General features: G+C 39.4%; 1 protein-coding gene across 1 annotated transcript in view; it reads right to left on the bottom strand.

The window, feature by feature from the left end:
- wdr11 (WD repeat domain 11) overlaps positions 1 to 18201 on the bottom strand; it is a 50014-nt gene that overhangs the window by 10357 nt on the left and 21456 nt on the right. Inside the window, exons 11-20 of the mRNA XM_026354740.2 lie at positions 13439 to 13523; positions 9725 to 9831; positions 7327 to 7402; positions 5677 to 5785; positions 4969 to 5090; positions 4426 to 4573; positions 2181 to 2287; positions 1821 to 1935; positions 417 to 588; positions 119 to 227 (exon numbers count right to left, since the gene is read on the bottom strand). Coding sequence (XP_026210525.1) covers positions 119 to 227; positions 417 to 588; positions 1821 to 1935; positions 2181 to 2287; positions 4426 to 4573; positions 4969 to 5090; positions 5677 to 5785; positions 7327 to 7402; positions 9725 to 9831; positions 13439 to 13523 — 1150 coding nt within the window. The remainder of the gene's footprint in view (positions 1 to 118; positions 228 to 416; positions 589 to 1820; positions 1936 to 2180; positions 2288 to 4425; positions 4574 to 4968; positions 5091 to 5676; positions 5786 to 7326; positions 7403 to 9724; positions 9832 to 13438; positions 13524 to 18201) is intronic.

The raw sequence follows: 18201 nt of genomic DNA, 5'->3' as shown, positions 1-18201 counted from the left end.
TGAGTTCTTCTCACCGTTCAGGTGAGGCTGAAACTGAAACTGATCATTGTCTCTGAAGACATCATACTTGGGGGATGATTTTAGAGTGGACAATGACTTACTTAGAGTTGAGACTTACACTTGGGTTATGTCCATAGTGAAGGTTCCTGACCAAGGCTGTAGCAGGAGGAAGGCCTTGAGTGTGAGAGCAGCTCGGGGCAGTAGCAGGTAAGGACACCACACTGGATCTGAACACATCACCCACAAATCCGAAACAACAAATCAAAAGTCTTATCACCACCATGACATATTGTGTCACTGTGTAATCTGCAACTAGCTTTCAAAGCATTATGCCTTCATTCAGCCTATTTCCTATTTCGGTCCTTAAACCTCTATGTAATTTGTCTTTTACTCCTTTACACTGTTCACTGGCTCACCGGTCAAGTCTTGTTCATCCATGCGGTAGCTGGCAGACTTCATGGCCATCTCCAGCACTCGGATACAGCCATCGTCTGAGGCCAGCACAACTTTATCGGATGTGCACCAGTCAATGTCTAGGATGCGGTAGTTCACATTGCGACCAATGCGCATGCTGCTTACCATTTGGACCTGTAATTGAGAGAGACTAAAGTATTACCTAAAACGTTTCTCCTTATCAAGTCTGAGGTGGCTCTTAAGAGGGAGTGGGAAATGAGCCATTTTGGGGTAAAATTCAGAAGGGAGAAAGACATACGGCACAATTTCTGCAGCGTGCTACTGTAAGCAAATTTACCTTGTATATAGCAGGATAGAGAATCAGAGGACAAACTGCCTTTTCAGAAAGTGCTCTGCAAAATCTCTCTGGATTTTAATGTGGCTAAATCAGAGTCAGCAGAGCCCAACTGTCAGCAGAGCGGTGAAGCATTTCGGAAATCTCTCCTACACTTCCTCTCCACCCTCATTCTCTCCTGCTCCTCCCTCTCTTTCCCGCTCTATAGCTGTTGCTTGTTTCCCTCTGCAGCACGATCCATCTGTTGTCTGGCATTTATGACTGGGGAGTGAAAACTGTGTCTTATCTCAGTTCCCCTCAACAAAACACATCCCTCCATCCAGACACCAGTACTCCATTGAGACCATTATCCTCCACCCCTCCACCCACCACACAGCTTAATACACCCGAGCATCTATCTGTGTCCACATTTATCTGCTCCTCCGCTTTTAACACATTGCGGTGTGACTGCTGATAACCAACAAACAAACATATAACAAAAAGCCCACAACTATGGCATTAGATCAAACGATGAACTGTAGTACAAGCTAGCCGGAAGGATTGTTAGATGAGGTGTAATGGAGACTGTGCAGAGAGAGGACTTTCTGGATGATGATGAGTTCAGTAAACAAAGTTAAAAAGAGAGCGAGGATGCATGCCACTAACAGGAAACGGGACCATCCATCCCGCTACTGCTGAGAGTACATATGTCAGCCGAGAGCTTTTAAAGCTTGTGTATGTGCACTTATGAGTGCAACACAACAGGACAATTACAGAAGAGATACTATTACTGCAGTGTTAGGCTGAGAAGACATTAGTTAAATATACCCCAATACAAAACTGATGTGCTTCAGTGATTATTGTAAGTGATTACTGTGTAAACACAGCAATTCTGCCACATTAAACCAGGATGACTATAAACCTTTACACAGAAACCTGCGGCTTTATTCTTAAAATTTTTAAATTATTCAATACAGGCAGGTGATGCATGCTGGGAATCCATTCCGCCAAACCAATCAATAAATGAAATGAAAAATCTGACTACAATGGCATGTCACCAGCAACTAGCAAGGGCTGGCCGGTGGAGCCTCACCTCTTTGGTGTCCCAGACCTCTGCTCCATCTGTGTACATAACCAGCAGCTTTTGGTTGCCTTTGCCCGGGGCAAAGCGAATCTTTTTCACCCAGCCACGATGTGTTGGTATTCCCCTGGAAATATCAGTGGCATGGGTCATTTCGGGACAAAAATGAATGATTAATATGAGACTGTCATCTTGTTCTGAGGTTGTACGTTTTTGTAGTTATGGAAATATCATTTACAATTACAAATGTGTCATGCATACACTGCTTATAACATTTATAATCACAATAATCAACTGACAATGTTTTCATATCTAAGCATACTGTAGATCATACCCTAATGTTGCATAAAATCCTAAGAGTTTAGTGGTTACCTGGACAAACGAGCTTTGAGGTCCCAGAAGTTTAGATTGCCGTCAACATCTCCAAGCACCAGAGTGTCACCTTTCCATGCAATGCAGGCGATGCTGCCCATGCTACCCTACAACACATCAAAAGAAAAGATGTCAACTGAGAGAAGAAGTTATAAGACAGTAAAAAAAGCTATACATTTGTCTTCTGCTCATATTTTTTTAATAATGGTAAGCCTTGGAAACCTAATATTGTAGCAAATCTAAAGCTTCATGTAATAGTTTTAAGGTTTTTTAGGTTTCAGCATCGTGGCAATCGTTTATTTTCAACTATTTACAGATACAAAATTATATTAAGTGCTCTCTACAAGCCTCACTAGTGAGCTGCTGTAGTTGTATCTTGCAAGTTCTGAGATAAAGGGGATAGACATCAAAAAAAATTATGTCATGATGTTCAAAAGACATGACTTTAATCTAACCAACCAGTGGGTAGTTTAAAAAAGTGCAATCCACCAGCATCTACCTTTTCCCTTGACTATAAAACATCACATTCTCTGGGTCTTTAATGTTTACGCTTGAATGAAAACAGAAAAATAAATTAAAATATCAGTGGCAGCCGAGTGGTAAACAAGCTCGACATCAGAGTTTAAGTAAGGCTGCGTTACAAGACAGAGCGCTGATGTGAAGACATTAAGTGTCAGCTCACCTTCAGTGAGTGGATGATTGGACTAAACTTTTTAGGAGAGTTTCCCTCAGTTTCCTGACACAAAAAAATCTTCTATCATCCTTAAAGGACCGTAAAACCTTTGGGGTATGCAAATCTTGGAGCAATGAATCCACAGCCGTCACAAAGATAAGGCTTCAAAATCCCCAGGTAAACCTCTAGTGTCTGTCTGCACGGTGTGAATAGAGGCAACACAAACTGCCTTTACAATCCTATCTGCTGCTCCGAAATGGACTTGAGAAATGTATATAAGACAGTGGCATTCCTTTAGAAAGACTGTACCTTATTGAGCAAGATGAATTTTGCCATGACAGATACATAAAACTAAATTTAAGGCTGAAGTGAGGAATTGTGCTGTTTTTATTGACACAGCTAGTAACAAACAACATGCAGCACAAGATAACGCAACAAAGTTCCTGAAGTCAAACTTTTCTACTTAGTTTTACCAAACAATAGGTTAAATTTTATAGTAGTGTCAACAAAGTCTATGCTTGGATAGCTGAACACCTTCCTTTAATTAACAAAGAGAAAGTTATTTTATTAGTAGGGACACATATACTTGCAGAGATAGGAATAGCTTGAAGTCACCCAGGTGAAGAAAACCTGTCCTCAGAAATAGCATGCTTCTGTTAATCAGCCTGGTCATTTTGCTGTCAGAGCAACTAATAGCTAGGTCAGTGGCAGCAGTAGGGAAAACGCATACAAAATACAATGTAGGACAAACTGATAACATACAGGTGACACACACATCTCCGGCAGAGCTGTAAAATTTAGCTAAAAAACCTTTACCTTGACTGCATTCAGTTTATCACTAAGGATGGTGCATTAAGTTTGCTCTGTTTTGTTGTGGAGCCAACAACTATATCTTCCCACAAAAAAAAAAAAAGATAGTGGTGGAGTGATAGCTTTTAGAGGAGGAAATAGTGCAGAAACTGGCTAATGACCAGAGAGTGATGTTTCTATTACACACTACAAAATGTTGACACAATGCGTGATCAAAAACAGGGATCTGATTGATGTGGAGCATTGCCGTAGTTTTTTATTGTCTTTGACACTGAGAAAGAATAGTACACATGAGAAAAGCAAGGCATTTAAACAAGAGAGATGGTGCCAGAGTAAGAACAAAAGAAAACTGAAAAAGCACAAACAAAGGTGACCCCTAATGTTTTTCTTTTTTTTTAAGTGATTAAACAATCAAGGATGAGGTGTAGTGTGTAAAAGTGTGGTGTCATGGTGGCAGTGATGTGGTGTAGTCTACAGCATTAAGAGAGGGTACCGTTTAATAGTTTCAACAGATACAGAAAGAGAGGAAAGGAGAAAGTCAGAAGTGTTAAAGGTGACAGGAGACATTTTGATATCCACAGAAAGAAAACAAGGAAAGACAGACACGAATCTTTGTGTACAGAAAGGATCAACACAAACTGAATGGAGATGTGAAGTGGGTAGGATAAATCTGTGCAAGGAGCAGCGTAAATGACCTTCAAGTAGTTTAGGAGAATACAAAATATAAAGGCAACATAAAAAAGACAACGTCTCTGCACTCACGTCAGGGGGAATTCGTGCACCATCTTTGACTGTGTTGCCCTCTACGGTGATGTGGTAGACTTGCCCGTCTGTGTCAGTGAATACAAAATGCTCCCTGGCTGAGATGGCCTGGCTGATCTCAGACTTGCTCTCTGCATCCTGCAGGAGACTGCGGTGGAGAAATCACACACAGAAAATTCTCTCAGATAAGAACATGTCAGGATTTTTGCACTCTTTCCAGTCTGAAATATTTTCACTGGACATGTACATCTTGGTATTCAGCATGCATGTATGCTGCTTACAAGCAAATGCGAATAGGTCAACTTTGTATATGTATTTGGAACATGGGTAGTGTTAGAAGAGTACTTGAGTTCTAATAATGGTATGTAGATGTACGTGATAGACGACAATAAGATAACTTGAATAATTGTTTGTGACCTCAAACAAGTCAGTATTGTTTTGTTAACTGAAAGAAAATCTGTTGACGTCTGGTGTTGGGGGATTTAAGGGTCAGACTGAAAGACATGTCTTAGGAACAAAACTCTGAGACTTCAGAACTCTGACCTGATGACTGAGGACTCAACACTGCTCTGCTCGGTGTCTGACACCGTCTGCCGAGCCATGGCTTCTCGCGCTGCCATCTGCTTCTTCTTGAGACTCTTCAGGTTGTGTGACGGGGACCACTCCTGTTCACACACACATGGTTGAGGTTAAAAAAAATAAAGAAAGAAAAAGAGAAAGATGATGTAAGAGGAAGAGGATGTGACTTGCATGAACAGTAGATGCTCATATAAATGAAAGTAAGATACACACACAGTAGAGCTGTTTTCCACAGCCTTAATGTATCACTAGTGGAGCACTGTGCCTCTAGTTAGGTTGACTTGAGGTTGTAATCAATATGGAAATGAGACAGCAATATGGGGCTAGGGGAGGCCAGCATGTATTATTAAGGTTACTGGCGTTTTTATTTGCAATGTGGAGGATTTTACAGCCCCACTGTAAAAGTTGTGCAGCATAACTCTTCTTTATGAGCATGTCTCTAGCCTAATGAAGCCACTGTTCTTTGCTGAGCTTGGGGAAAATTTCCCAGACTAATCTTTCAAATGGCCCACACAAGCATGAGGGGTCAAAAAGTGTAAGAGACTATTAACAAAAGGAATAGTCAACAGAGTGTTTTGTTAAAGTAAATATACTATTTGTACTATCATTTTGTGTTCCGGTTGCACCTAAGAATGTACTATTGTTTTTATCAGGATGTATATTTGTCAGTACCAGTGCAGTAACAGTGGGGAAGTTTTTAGCCATCTCCCGGAGAAGTGTTCCTGTCCTGATGTCCCACAGCTCCAGGGGTTTGTCTCTGAACACCACCACTAGGTACTGTCTGAGAAGGAACAGCACAAATACATATATTCAATCTCAAAACATACACCACCTGTGGTTTCTCTTGGCTGTCGAATTAAAAAAAGATCATTCTCAAGAACTGCAGCCATGTGGTTTGACTGTCTAAACACCGTCTGGCACCATGTAGACAGAATGACAGCATGAATTCATGTTTATCCTCTTCAAGGTTTGTTGTGCTCCTATAGTAAAGTAAGGTACAACTCAGCCACTAACTCTGCTTATGTTTAACGATCTCTTCCACATTGTTCCCTGATTTAGGAACAGATATGGTAAACAAAAAGCAACTGCTTGGCATCTATAGATAAAATACTAAGGTACCGAGTAGCTCTAGTGGTAAAAAGTCATTGTACTGTAACTAACAGTTATACATAACAAGCAGAAACAAAACCCTTGAATAAAATGAGTTAAGCAACTGTGTGTTTCATCACTTAAGAATTTTAGCCAAGCCATAATTAAAGTGAAGAGTGACAGAAACTGTTAGAGAAAAGAGCAGTAAGATATCACTGTAGACTGAGGATGTGGATTTACATCTCATCACTGTGAAGCTCTGAAGGTCGTCAAAGTAAAAAAGACCATAATTATGCATGTAATGTAAACCATTCCTGCCATGGACCTTGCTGTCAGTATCTGCACTTGTTAAAGAGGCTTTATGTGATCATATATAAAACATTATATCTGACCCTTCATTCACAGCCTTTAGAGCAGCCTACAGCTTTCACTCTAGAGAAGGAAAAAAACTGTTGTTAGCAAAAGACTCAAGCGTCAGCAGACACATCATTTCAAAATAATCAGAGATATCGTGTCCTTCACGATCCACTGATCATCTTCTGAATTTTTTACACATAGCTAAGACTCTACCACTCAAATACTTAATACTGTCAAAATACGACACCCTTAAAAAGAACATAGAATGTATTTTGAGATATGTTGAGATCAGCCGGGTATACAAAAGACAGCTGCTATATGATAACCTTGCCTACAGCTATGTACACATAAAATGTGTGAATGTTTGCGTGAGACTGTAAATGCATGCATATTTATTTTTCTGAATATCACAGTGTCATTAAAAGATGCCGCAATGATAAAATGTGGGATTCAATTAACAGTTCAAAGTGCTGCAGAACATGTGAAGGGTTTTTGGGGACAATAATAAATAAAGAACCTAATTAATGCTGGATCTGTGCTTTTCACTGAAGACATCTATTAGAATTCCTGTCTGGGTATGACAACACTTTGGGGGAATAAAAAAAAATAAATACAAGAGCACTCCAACCTTTAGAAATACTTAATTAAAAATTTAGAGGTGAATGAATATGAAGAAAAACAAAGAGGAGATGGCTCCAGGCAGGTAAGCTGCCTAAGGTGAAGAGCTCTGTGTGAGTGTAAATTATGTACATGTATATGTAAATGCAGAGTTTGTGATTAAGTGTGTCTGTCATAAGTAAAAGCATTACAATACTGTGTGGTATTGTTGATATTTGTTTTTTTTTTCATGGTGAGCAACGTGAGAAGGAAACTCACTTGAGATGAGACACTTTAATCATCTCAATGGGTGGCTCATCGTTTCCTCGTTCACCTCTGAATGCAAAGCATCGGCCTGGAAAACACGAGAGAGAGAGAGAGAGAGAGAGAGAGAGAGAGAGAGAGAGAGAGAGAGAGAAATTGAGATTGTGATGGAGCGGAGGTGATGATGGAAGGCAGAAGACGTATCTTTCCTTATACCTGTGAAAAGACTGATTCATCTCATTTCACTTTAGTGCTGGGGCATCCTGGTTTCATCTCTTTCACCAGAGCGGGGAAAGCAGCCTGCAGACAACTTATTCTCCCACCTGCTCTACACCTTGCTTTTCATTCTCAACTTTCCACCCATCAAAGCACACATTATGCAGAGCGTCAAGGTGCCCCCTTTGAACAAAACAAGAATGCCCTTCAGGTGTATCATATAGCATTTGCTTAAGGAAGTGCTGATCTGATTTTGCACGAGGACAATTAGGAAGGTGGCCTGTTTAAAATTAAAACAGCGGCCTGTGACGGTTCGGGGAAGGTAGGCTGACCTCCAACAGTTGTGTTGAGATGGCAGTTCGTTTGCACCAGAGGGGATGAAGCAGCTAAGCATATGGTGCAGAGAAAACTTTGGAGACTTGTGGCGCAACATAGCCTAATCCAGTCTTCTCCATTTACTCTTTTGTTTGCACAGTGGGAGGGGTCACATGCCCTGATTACAGAGTGCCAATTATTCTACTGTATTGTATAATGATCATCTGTACACAAAGGAAAACAAAAATAAAATACTTAGCGTATGAGGCAATGCAAACGGAGTTTACTGCCACTTCACCACACAAACTTCCCCACAGTGATCACACAAGAAATCCTTTCACAGACAAGGAATTCCATTCATGTCCATTCAGAACAGCTGCTACCATTGCTGCAGGGCCCAGGCATCTGAGTAAGACGAGCGAGGGAGAGGTTTTTTTTTTTTATTATCCTTGAATCTTATCTCCAGCTGTGAAGGGCATAAGGTGCCAGCCATAGTGGAATAATTTTATTGGTGAAGTGCAGGATTTGAAAGTGCTAAACACTGTGCTGTTCTACTTGAAAATACGTTTCTACAAAATAAGTAAAACTATACTTGACAACTGATGTTCTCTGTAAGAAAAATCATTACACGCTTGTTGAATCACAATTTGTAGTTTTTTTTTTTTATTATTTTGTTGTATGTAGTAAATGCTGTAACTTTTAAATATGATGTCTTGAAAGAGGTCTATCGCATTTGCTCTGAACAAAAAGAGATTAAGCTCATATTAATCTTTTCATCCAACTCTTAGTGAGACAGCAACAAAAAAAAAAAAAGAAGAAAAAGATAAAGAAAGAAGAAGAAGACACTAAGAACCACACAATGCACATGGGCACTAACAGTACAGTTGTTGTTAAGGACAGCAGAGGATCTCAGTCACTTCAATGTATTTGAACTTGAAAGGAAAAACAATTAGGTATATGTAGACTGGAAAATGTGTGAGCCAATAACCAAAGCTAATGCTGTGGACTGTTAACTTTGATGACTTTGGTACTCAAGAGAGAGCCATTTAAAAAAAGTGAGTTACCCTCGGCAGTGTCCTGAATGAATTCGAGAGGCTCTGTGACTGCACCACTATAGTGACCATATTTTTTTTTTGTGTGCATGCTAATTTCTTAAAGCAAACACATTAAGGTTAAAATTTAGGAAAAAGATACGATATATAGAGAAAAGATAGAAAAAAGATAAATGAAACTGCTGAACAGTTCATTATATCCAGTGTCTTAGCCACCTGATATTCCTTGGAGTACAGTTAAATCCATCAATAACAAATGAAAGGTATATGGCACATGCATAAATTTACCTAAAGCAAGGCCGACTTCAAAAGCAAGGAAGAAGGGGACTGGTGAGCTATGTATATATTTATGAACTAAAACTAAACCTTTAACTGCCTCTTCCTTTGGTTACTTTCCAACTCTCTTCTCTCTTTGGCATAGAGAATGTAGCATTACCACAGCCTGCAGGTGGTGGAAACAATAGTCACAGCTGTTGCAGTAATTCTATAGACCCATCAATGGGCTCAGGGAGGTATATAAGTCTCTCTACAGGAACTCCTGATAGGATCAAATTTTCAGAGAAAGGCACGACTTAGTGGCACTCTAACAGTGTTAGGTTTGGACCGTAATTTGGAGGAGTATCCCCTGGAGGATAACAAGAAGTAGAGTCCCATACAAACAAAATAAAAGAAAGTCAGAGGGTGAAAGAAACTTAAGTGTCTATTTTTGTGGTCATTGAGACAGCAGGAACCCTGAGCGGAACAGAAACCTCAAAAACAAAGGCTAATATAAAAGCGTGGTTGGTACAGGTGAAAAAGTGTGTGTGTGTGTGTGTGTGTGTGCCTCTCACCAGTAGGCAGGTCAACATGCTGTAGTTCATTTCGCACAAGGCCCATGTTGTTGGGAGCAGATGTGGCAAAAGACAGGAAACTGGTAAGACTCACCCATTCAATCCCCCTGTAAAATAAGCATACAAACAACCACACAGGTTTTAGATAAATTAATAATGATGCTATGTAAGATTAGCAGTGTAACTGTCAATTACTTCACTAGTGAGCAGCAAGGTTAATGGTACACCAAAAACTTCTACAAAACTCTATTAGCCAGCCACAAAGAAGGCACAGCGAACCAAGCCAGTGAGTGGAAGATCTGAATATTTAACTGCTCAGGGAGCACAAATTCCACTGTAATGAGATGGTAAATAGCCACATGATTAATTAGTCAATTTCCCCAGTAAATGTAAATGAGATGCTAAGTAGCCAGGCCTCCGTTGGCATGGCTGTGAGTGCTGGGGCAAGGGCTGCTGGGCTCATTTCCATAAGCACCTCTGCTCTCCCTGCCACACAAAATACACTGCTTTGAACTTAATGCTCTACGTCACAGCACTGGAAATATCAGTGTCCTAAATACAGGACATACAGGAAGGGAGAAGACTGAGTGTTTTTCTACTAATTCGATTAATTCATTATGAATGTGCTGATCTTTCTTACTTGTGTTGATATGTATATAAGAAAGAGGGACTCAAATACAAGTACACTATAGCAATGTGCAACATTAGCAAATAAATGAGTTTAAATACTTTATGCGATGTATAAAACAAAGGTAGCTGCAGAAATTTTAAGTAACTTCTGTTTATATTGCAAAGCTCATTAAAGTTTGTTGGCGTCTTGCATTTGTGGACACCAACTTCTCTCATTAAAAGAAGCTCGGCTCTGCCTAAACACATGGTGTTTGCTACCAATCAATCTCTTAGCAGCATTAATTGATTCAATCTTGTGCTTAATTAATCCTGGTGAAATAGTTTTGCTGCTCATTAGAGAATACTAACTAATGACGCGCAGCCTGGTCTTTGTTAACTTTAGCACTGTGGTTGGCATTCTAACTTTACCCCTTTTCTGTGTGGCCTCTCTTAAACACCATAATAAGCCAATATATTGTGCACTATAGCCGGAAAAGAAAAAAAGTTTATAGTGTCAGCCGGCTGACATCGAGGACAACAGGAAAAACAAATACTGAGGGTAACGGAGTCAGAAACAGTAATAGCTTCAATTCCTGCAACTCTTGTTTTATTTTCATTCTACACTTGGTAATAAACAGAAGCAGAAGGCTTCCTAATATAGATTCCCTGTACTGCCCCTTTGATGTGTGATTGATAGCTTCATTAATTAGCTACTTAGACTTGAGGGTAGTGTTGCATTCAGAGGTTAAAGGAACCTTTCATGCATAACGCCTTTGGCTTGATTTCTACCTTAAAAAAATCACATCATTTCAAATGGAAAATTATATTTACATGCAAAATACATCTCTCCCAGAAATCAATAAACTTTTCTCCAAGCAGACATTTTGACTTATGACACAGCAAGAACAACACAAATATAACTAATAACATAACAATAATGATGGCACTGTTCTGCCTAGGTGTGCTGCTGAGGCAGCATGAACAATACGAGATCCGTGCAATAATGTTATTAGTTCCAGCTGTGTTTGACAAGTCTAAATGCCTCTGAGAAATGTCAATAATGGGTGATTAGCTCCAAATTAAATTTGAATTGGCAGTGTTCGTACAGTGTATTAGTTCACTAAACAAATAAATCAAGCACACTTACTGCACTGTAGTCTTATGTAGACACAGCGAGGGAAGTAAGTATTCAACATGTCAACATTTTTTTCATTAAACATTTTTCCCCATATTAGCTCAAAAAAGCAACATGAATAAATATTAACAATCCAACAGATTAAAAAAAAGTGTATTAAACTGTAATGACATAGAGGAAAAAAATGGTTTAGCACGCAGTGAGAAATAAAAATCACTGAACCACCTGCTTCAACTAATTAGTTCTCTTACATGTGCTAATTAGAATGAGCTGGGTTAATGCACGTGGCTAGTAGTACTTCCACTCTTACTCTGAAAAGCGTTGATCTGTGAATGCATCATTTCCTACTAAGCTCTCACGCTAGAAATGTTTCATGATGAGAAAAGTCAAAGAGTTCCCCCAACAACTACGCAACAAGGTTGTTGAGTGAAAAAGAAATGGCACAAGTTACCCACCGATTTTTTCCTTTAGTCCTAAATGTTCCTACAGGATAAGCATCATTGGAGCCATTATCCTCAAGTGGATAAAGCATCATTCCACCTTCAACTGACCATAGACAGCGGCTCTTTGCTAAATTTCTTTCTGGGTAGTAAGAAAATTAGTCAAAGGAGTAAGCTTAGTTCCAAGAACAACCTGTAAAGAGGTGTTAGAGAAACAATATGGAATGCATTCCTATGCCACAGCCTCTATTACTCTGTAAGACTCCATTACAGAAAAACATGTTAGAGCTCATTTGAGGTTTACTACACAACACTTGTAGATCAATGGACAAATGACCAAACTTTTTCACAATAACTGCGGGACATTTTAGGAGGTTTGGTACCAGCAGAATCCAAATTATTGAAGTGGAGCCGTGGAGTTAGAGTAATGTAGATCTGAAGCAGGTGGAACTTGCAACAGGACAATCCCAAACACACTGCAAACTGGTTCCAGAAGAAGCCGTCAAACCAATTTAATGTACAAAACATTCTTATGCGTTGTGAATGAATAAATGTGAAGATTTTTGTTGCTATGGTACCATTTAGAGTTAATACATGTTTGGTCTTAATTTCATTTGAACATCTGCATTGGAAAAATGTTTAATGAAAAACAAGTAGAATTTCTTGAATACTCCCACTGTATGTAACATAAGGCTAATCATTAATTTAAAAGTGTCTTCTCTTTAGCCCAAATACATACATAAAGGCAGAGGCACCTGCAGTGCACAATTGATGCACAATGCCTTTTTTCGGTCACTGTGATGAACTGATTGTTCCTGTGTGTTCCTGCTGCCTATCTCTGCATTCACCTGCACTTCAGGAAACAAATCCACCATTCGGTTACTTGCTCAGATAAACGTACCAAGGCAGCTCTGTGGTATTTTTGTCAGCTCTTTTTTTAAATATGCTCTGCTTGATCACATTGTGTATAGCGCCAAAATATATCTGTTTCTATCACCACTGAACATCATAGGTAACAAGATTGCCAGGATTTTTATTTGTGGGCTGCATGATTACATTTGCATATAACAGCACTGCGACTACTATCTAGTTCTTTGGTGGAAATCTAGATAATGTACACGATATTTTTAACCACGTTCTTTATATCTCACTCTTTTCTTTTGTTATTCATTTTGCTCTTGCAATTGTTCTCTTTATTTATGAGTGCTGTACTCAGTTGAATCACTGAAAAGATAAAACTCCCATAAAGCAAGCTAGGCAATTATTTTTTGTTTAACACACGAGAGCTGGCATGACCGTCTATTTATGTTGGTGCCAAGTGCTCTGCAAACTCTAATGAGCCTGAAAACAATCAACAGAAAATCAATTTGCCTTGAGCTGACTAACTGGCCACTGGGGTTCATCTAGCATCATTTTACAGATATTTCATCTAAAGAGCAAATGTTCTTCACCAGTTGGAACTCAACTGACAACCCTGGCAATGTTCTGCCTTGTTGTACTCATGTAACCACACAGAAACAAAACTCTTACCTCACTTCACAGGAGTGGACACTGAGTTCTTTGTGGAGCAGACCGCTGGTCAGGTTGTAGACCAGTACAGACCCATTACTGGTACCTGAGAACAGGAGATTGAGAGCAGTTTGTAAGAAAAGTGAGAGACAGAAATTCAAGAGGTCATACAGTTACTTATCTTAGCAGCATCTACCCTCCAGCAGGATCAGACAGACAGTTTGTCAGTGTGACACCCCTGTGTGTTCCCTGTCACCGCAGTGGGTGAGGAAAGAGGCAGCACATCAAACCCTGTGTCACTCAGCTCACAGCCTGGGAACACAGCGGCATTTCATCCGCTGCAGGGAACACAGCTCAACACCTCTATCCCACCCCACACTGCTCCTGATTAAATACTTTAGGTGACATTTGACACTGATCAGAAACTCAGAGGAAGTTTGAAAAACTGATGTTATTTTCATATTTATTTATACTACAGCAGAGAAAATAAAATCAAATGGAAATTTCCTTTAAAAGTCAAGATTTTATAAAAAAAATATTTTACATATATATCTAAAATTATTTTTTGTACACAGTATATATATATATAAATTACAGATAGCAGCAGATGTATTTTAATGGTCTTTTAAAGTGTTTAACAAGGATTGGGGGACTTTTTTATGTGTATGGGAAACATGGGCAGGTGCAGCAGCAGCACATTTAGTTCTATAATTATCCTGAGTGTGATGGAACTGGTCTGATGTGCCCAGTCCCTCTTCAAAGGACAGCTCAGTCTGCACTGGGCTTCAGCACGACAGCCACATGCTGACACAACATCTGGAGGCAGTGATAGGTAATGCTGCATGGGTATCTGTGTGTGTGTGTATGTGTGTTTGTTTCCTTCCCGCTCCCTGGGCAACTGATAGATGACATGCAGTGTGGAACTGCAGGAAGTGGGTGGGTGGAGATAAACATATGTACTCCTGTCGTTTGTTTACTTAAAGCAAAATGCATATGACGATGCTGCCCCTTGAAAGAGCTTTAGAGCTTTTTTTAAGATTTCATTATGACTCTGGGACAGGTACATTAAACAGGACAGGGTGATGTAAGGATCAAACACCAAGCACTGTTGATGCTGTTAAGTGTTTGACAGTTTTTCAGGTGTTTATCTATTGGTTAAATATAATTCTATAACTAAGACTAGAAACTAAGTAAAACAGATTTGTCTAAATGTAGCCTAACCTGCCTATCACGAAAGATCTCCTATTAACACATTATACTGTGTTTGATTAATCCAAACCAAACCATGGTTTTATGACTCATGAGCTATATTTTGTACTTGACTATTTGCTTGGACTGGCATAATGAGTTTCTGCTGACTGTCAAGCAAAGTCACAGTGAGAACAAGACCAAAACAAGTTCCTGCTGCTTCCTCATAGAGCTTTCGTTTCCCCATTTTCACTCTTTGCCAAGGAACGCTAAGCAGCTGTTGTTACATATTTATCATACACAGAGGGAGTGGTATCAAACTTTTCATCAAACTCCAGCCAAGAAAGTAAGTCTATGTCTAACTATTCTCTTAATTTTAGCCTTTGCCACAATTAGAATCACCACAATCAGGGACAACCTTCCACAATATACTAGAAGCATATTTATAAGACACCAAGGTATTAACAACATCAGCAGAACTTGTTTAAAAGTAATAAAGCAAATCAATCGCTGCTCATTTGAAACTTATTTTCCCAACTAAATGGCTGACTTGTACAAGTTCAATTTGACAGAAATATAAAAACTATTGTGTGAACACTAAGCACAGCTGATAACACAGCTGGACTATCCTCCCTTGAACCCAACTCTACAGATAAGTGAGAGGTGGCAGAGAATAATGTGTACCACCCAAACTTGAGGCTTTGAATGGATTCTTTGTGGACTGCAAAAATAAATTATATTTTCTTTGACGGAGCAGTGAAGCTGAGAATTAGAATCACTTCATTTGATGTTTTATTTATTTCTTTTTTTCCTTTTCGAGATGTGTCAGTAGCTGCCTTCCAGTACACAGATATTATTCCCCACATTTTGCTAATGACAAATTTATTTTTCTGCTGTGTTGATATTCTACTCATACTTTGCAAATCCAAACAACGCCGCAAAGAACAGCTATCCATCAAGCACAAATAAATACATTAGGCGTGCCACCATCAGATGATTAAGAATAAAAGACAGTTTGTGAGTGTTTGTGTACGTATCAGTAAAAAGGAAGGCTCTGGGCTTGTACTATCTCTAATTGAGCTGTCAGGTCTTACACGGATTACAGCTTTTTAGACAAGAGACCAGACAGCAGTACTTCTGGGTAGCTAGGTTGGCTGCACAGCTTCTCTAACCTTCCCTTTGGAGGCAAGGAGCAACAAAAACTGACAGAAGAGTAAAGCAGAAGACAGAAAAAGAGAAGACGGAGATAGGAATCCCTGCCTTCTAACTGTAAAAAAAAACAAAAAAAAAACAATTTCAACCCCCAGTGCTTTCACACCATCAGCAGTGAGCTCATCTCTTGCATTATTTGCACCTAGTGAAAGGTGTAAAAACTCGATTTCCGTTGGCTGTTCCTTTGACTGGCATCAAATCACTCAGACTCACTGAGTCTCTATCTTAGCTCAGCTGCACATTAGGGAAAGACCTAATGCAGACTGGAACAGAAGCCAAGAAAGAGACTGGGCCGTATCTGCCAAGAACGTATCCATGGATCGCTCTGGATTTACTGATCAGGTGTATTCTCTGGGTCTTGGTAAACAGGAGAGCTGACAGATGCCAGTGCCTGCAAGAACACCTGTCAGAGAACCAACCCCAGCATTATTACTGAGGAGATGTCAATGTCGATTGTAGCCCACAACTGTGTCAATTTATAAAGCATGACAGAGCAGCCTAGCACCAGATTTCCCCAAAATATGGCATTTGTTCTCGTACCTTAACGTTTATTATTACTATTAGTAAGTGCTTATATAAAAACACTACCTTCAAGATATTATTTTAATTAAACATACATCAGCCTGGACCTTCCCTCCACCTCTGAGCAGAGACAGCGTCTTCAGTATACTGTAACTATCCAGTCCCCTTAAAATTACGACTCACACACCAGTTCACACAAAGTGGGGCAAAAGGCAAATTTCAATAATGCAGCTAGAGACTGTTTAACTACTTGACTCTGCATGATGACTACAGGGACATGACAAATGATGTGCATAGAAAACTCAAATGCACTGTTCTAGTTTTAGATTCAGAACACCAGCGGGACCCAGCTGTGTCGAGTCAACCCCACACCATCTGCGGCATGATGGGCTCCTACTGCACCAGCACCCGAGCCACACAGTGATTGTGGAAAAAATAATGACAGGTCTTTGGTTTTGTTTTCCTATTCTCCCAGACAGAGATGTACTTTACATGTACTGGCTTTTAACAAAACACATCTGAGACAAGATCGTAAATAACAGATGGAAAACAGTATTGGTTGTCCCTAAGGCTTTTTAGGACTATTGCAGTCATTGAGTATTAATGTGTAGTGAACTTAAGAGATGTGTCTCCCAGTACTGTGGATGTGATGCACACATCAGAGACACAAAAAAGACCCAGTGAAAATGGTTGAGAGATGTGTAGGTTGAAGGTGTTATTATTCATCAGCTTGTGTGTGGGTCTAAGGAAGGCAATCTATCTTTGAGGTATGATTAATTTATGTGGGCTGTGTCAAGGGACTGAGTAGCCTATTTTTCAGCTTGACAACTAAACTAAAAAGTTGGGGAGTGAACAGCAGTACACCTGTGTCCTTAATGGAATGTGGCACAGTAGTGTGTGCCTCATACACACGAACACACGTAAGGTTGACAGACAAAAACAGAGACATGATACAAACATAATTAAATTCAAATTGACACTTTTATAATTTTATGAATTGTTACTGTGGAAGGATCAAGGAAAAGGTTTTGAATTAAATTCTGGTGCTGCTATAATAGTAATAAATCCTTTCACTGCTCTCACTCTTCACCCTGCCTCATAGGGAAGTTACAGAATCTGATACTTCAAATAAAGTTTATGCTCTTTCTATACTTAGAAATACTAAAATGTTAATGTAATGCATTGGATGAGAATATGCAATATGTCAAGAGAGTTCAATAAAAGTGTCAGCGAGTTTGACAAGACTGGGCAACTCCAAAAGCTAAATAGTGTCCATTAATTTAACTACAAAGAACATAATGAAATAAAATGAACCTTCTTTAAGAAATAAATAGAATTGCTGACCTGGATAGGGTGAAATTACTTGTTCATTCTGCCAGCTCTCTTAGTCAGAATACACTATATACTGAATAAATCTATGCTAATTGTATTGATGTTCTGATGTTAATGTTTGTTCTTCATTTCAGTTGCTGTTAATTTCCTGTTTATATCATGTGTATGATGTTAACTGATGTTTGAAGCCTTCTTATGCAATTCAATTTCAGTGCTGATTATGTCTTATTTTTTAGACTTAAACCACAGATACACACTGATAAAGGGCCAGGATGTACAAGGGATTAAAATGTGCAGCTGCAGCTGCATAATCATTCAGCCGTATGCTTTCCAAATCACTCCTCACTCACTGGATGTTCGGCACTCTCATCACTGGGCAGCAACATTTCATAAATCAAACCAGACAAGCTTCTTCTTCTCAGCGCTCCAATCTGTGATAGTTACAGATGATGACATGATGAATGACAACCACTGAGACAGAGTACATTTTGATTACAATAATTTGAACTACAGTGTCCAAAAAAAAAAAA

The sequence above is a fragment of the Anabas testudineus genome, chromosome 15 (assembly GCF_900324465.2).
Source record: "Anabas testudineus chromosome 15, fAnaTes1.2, whole genome shotgun sequence".
Lineage (NCBI taxonomy): Eukaryota > Metazoa > Chordata > Actinopteri > Anabantiformes > Anabantidae > Anabas > Anabas testudineus.
This window is presented reverse-complemented; position numbering and strand designations above follow the sequence as displayed.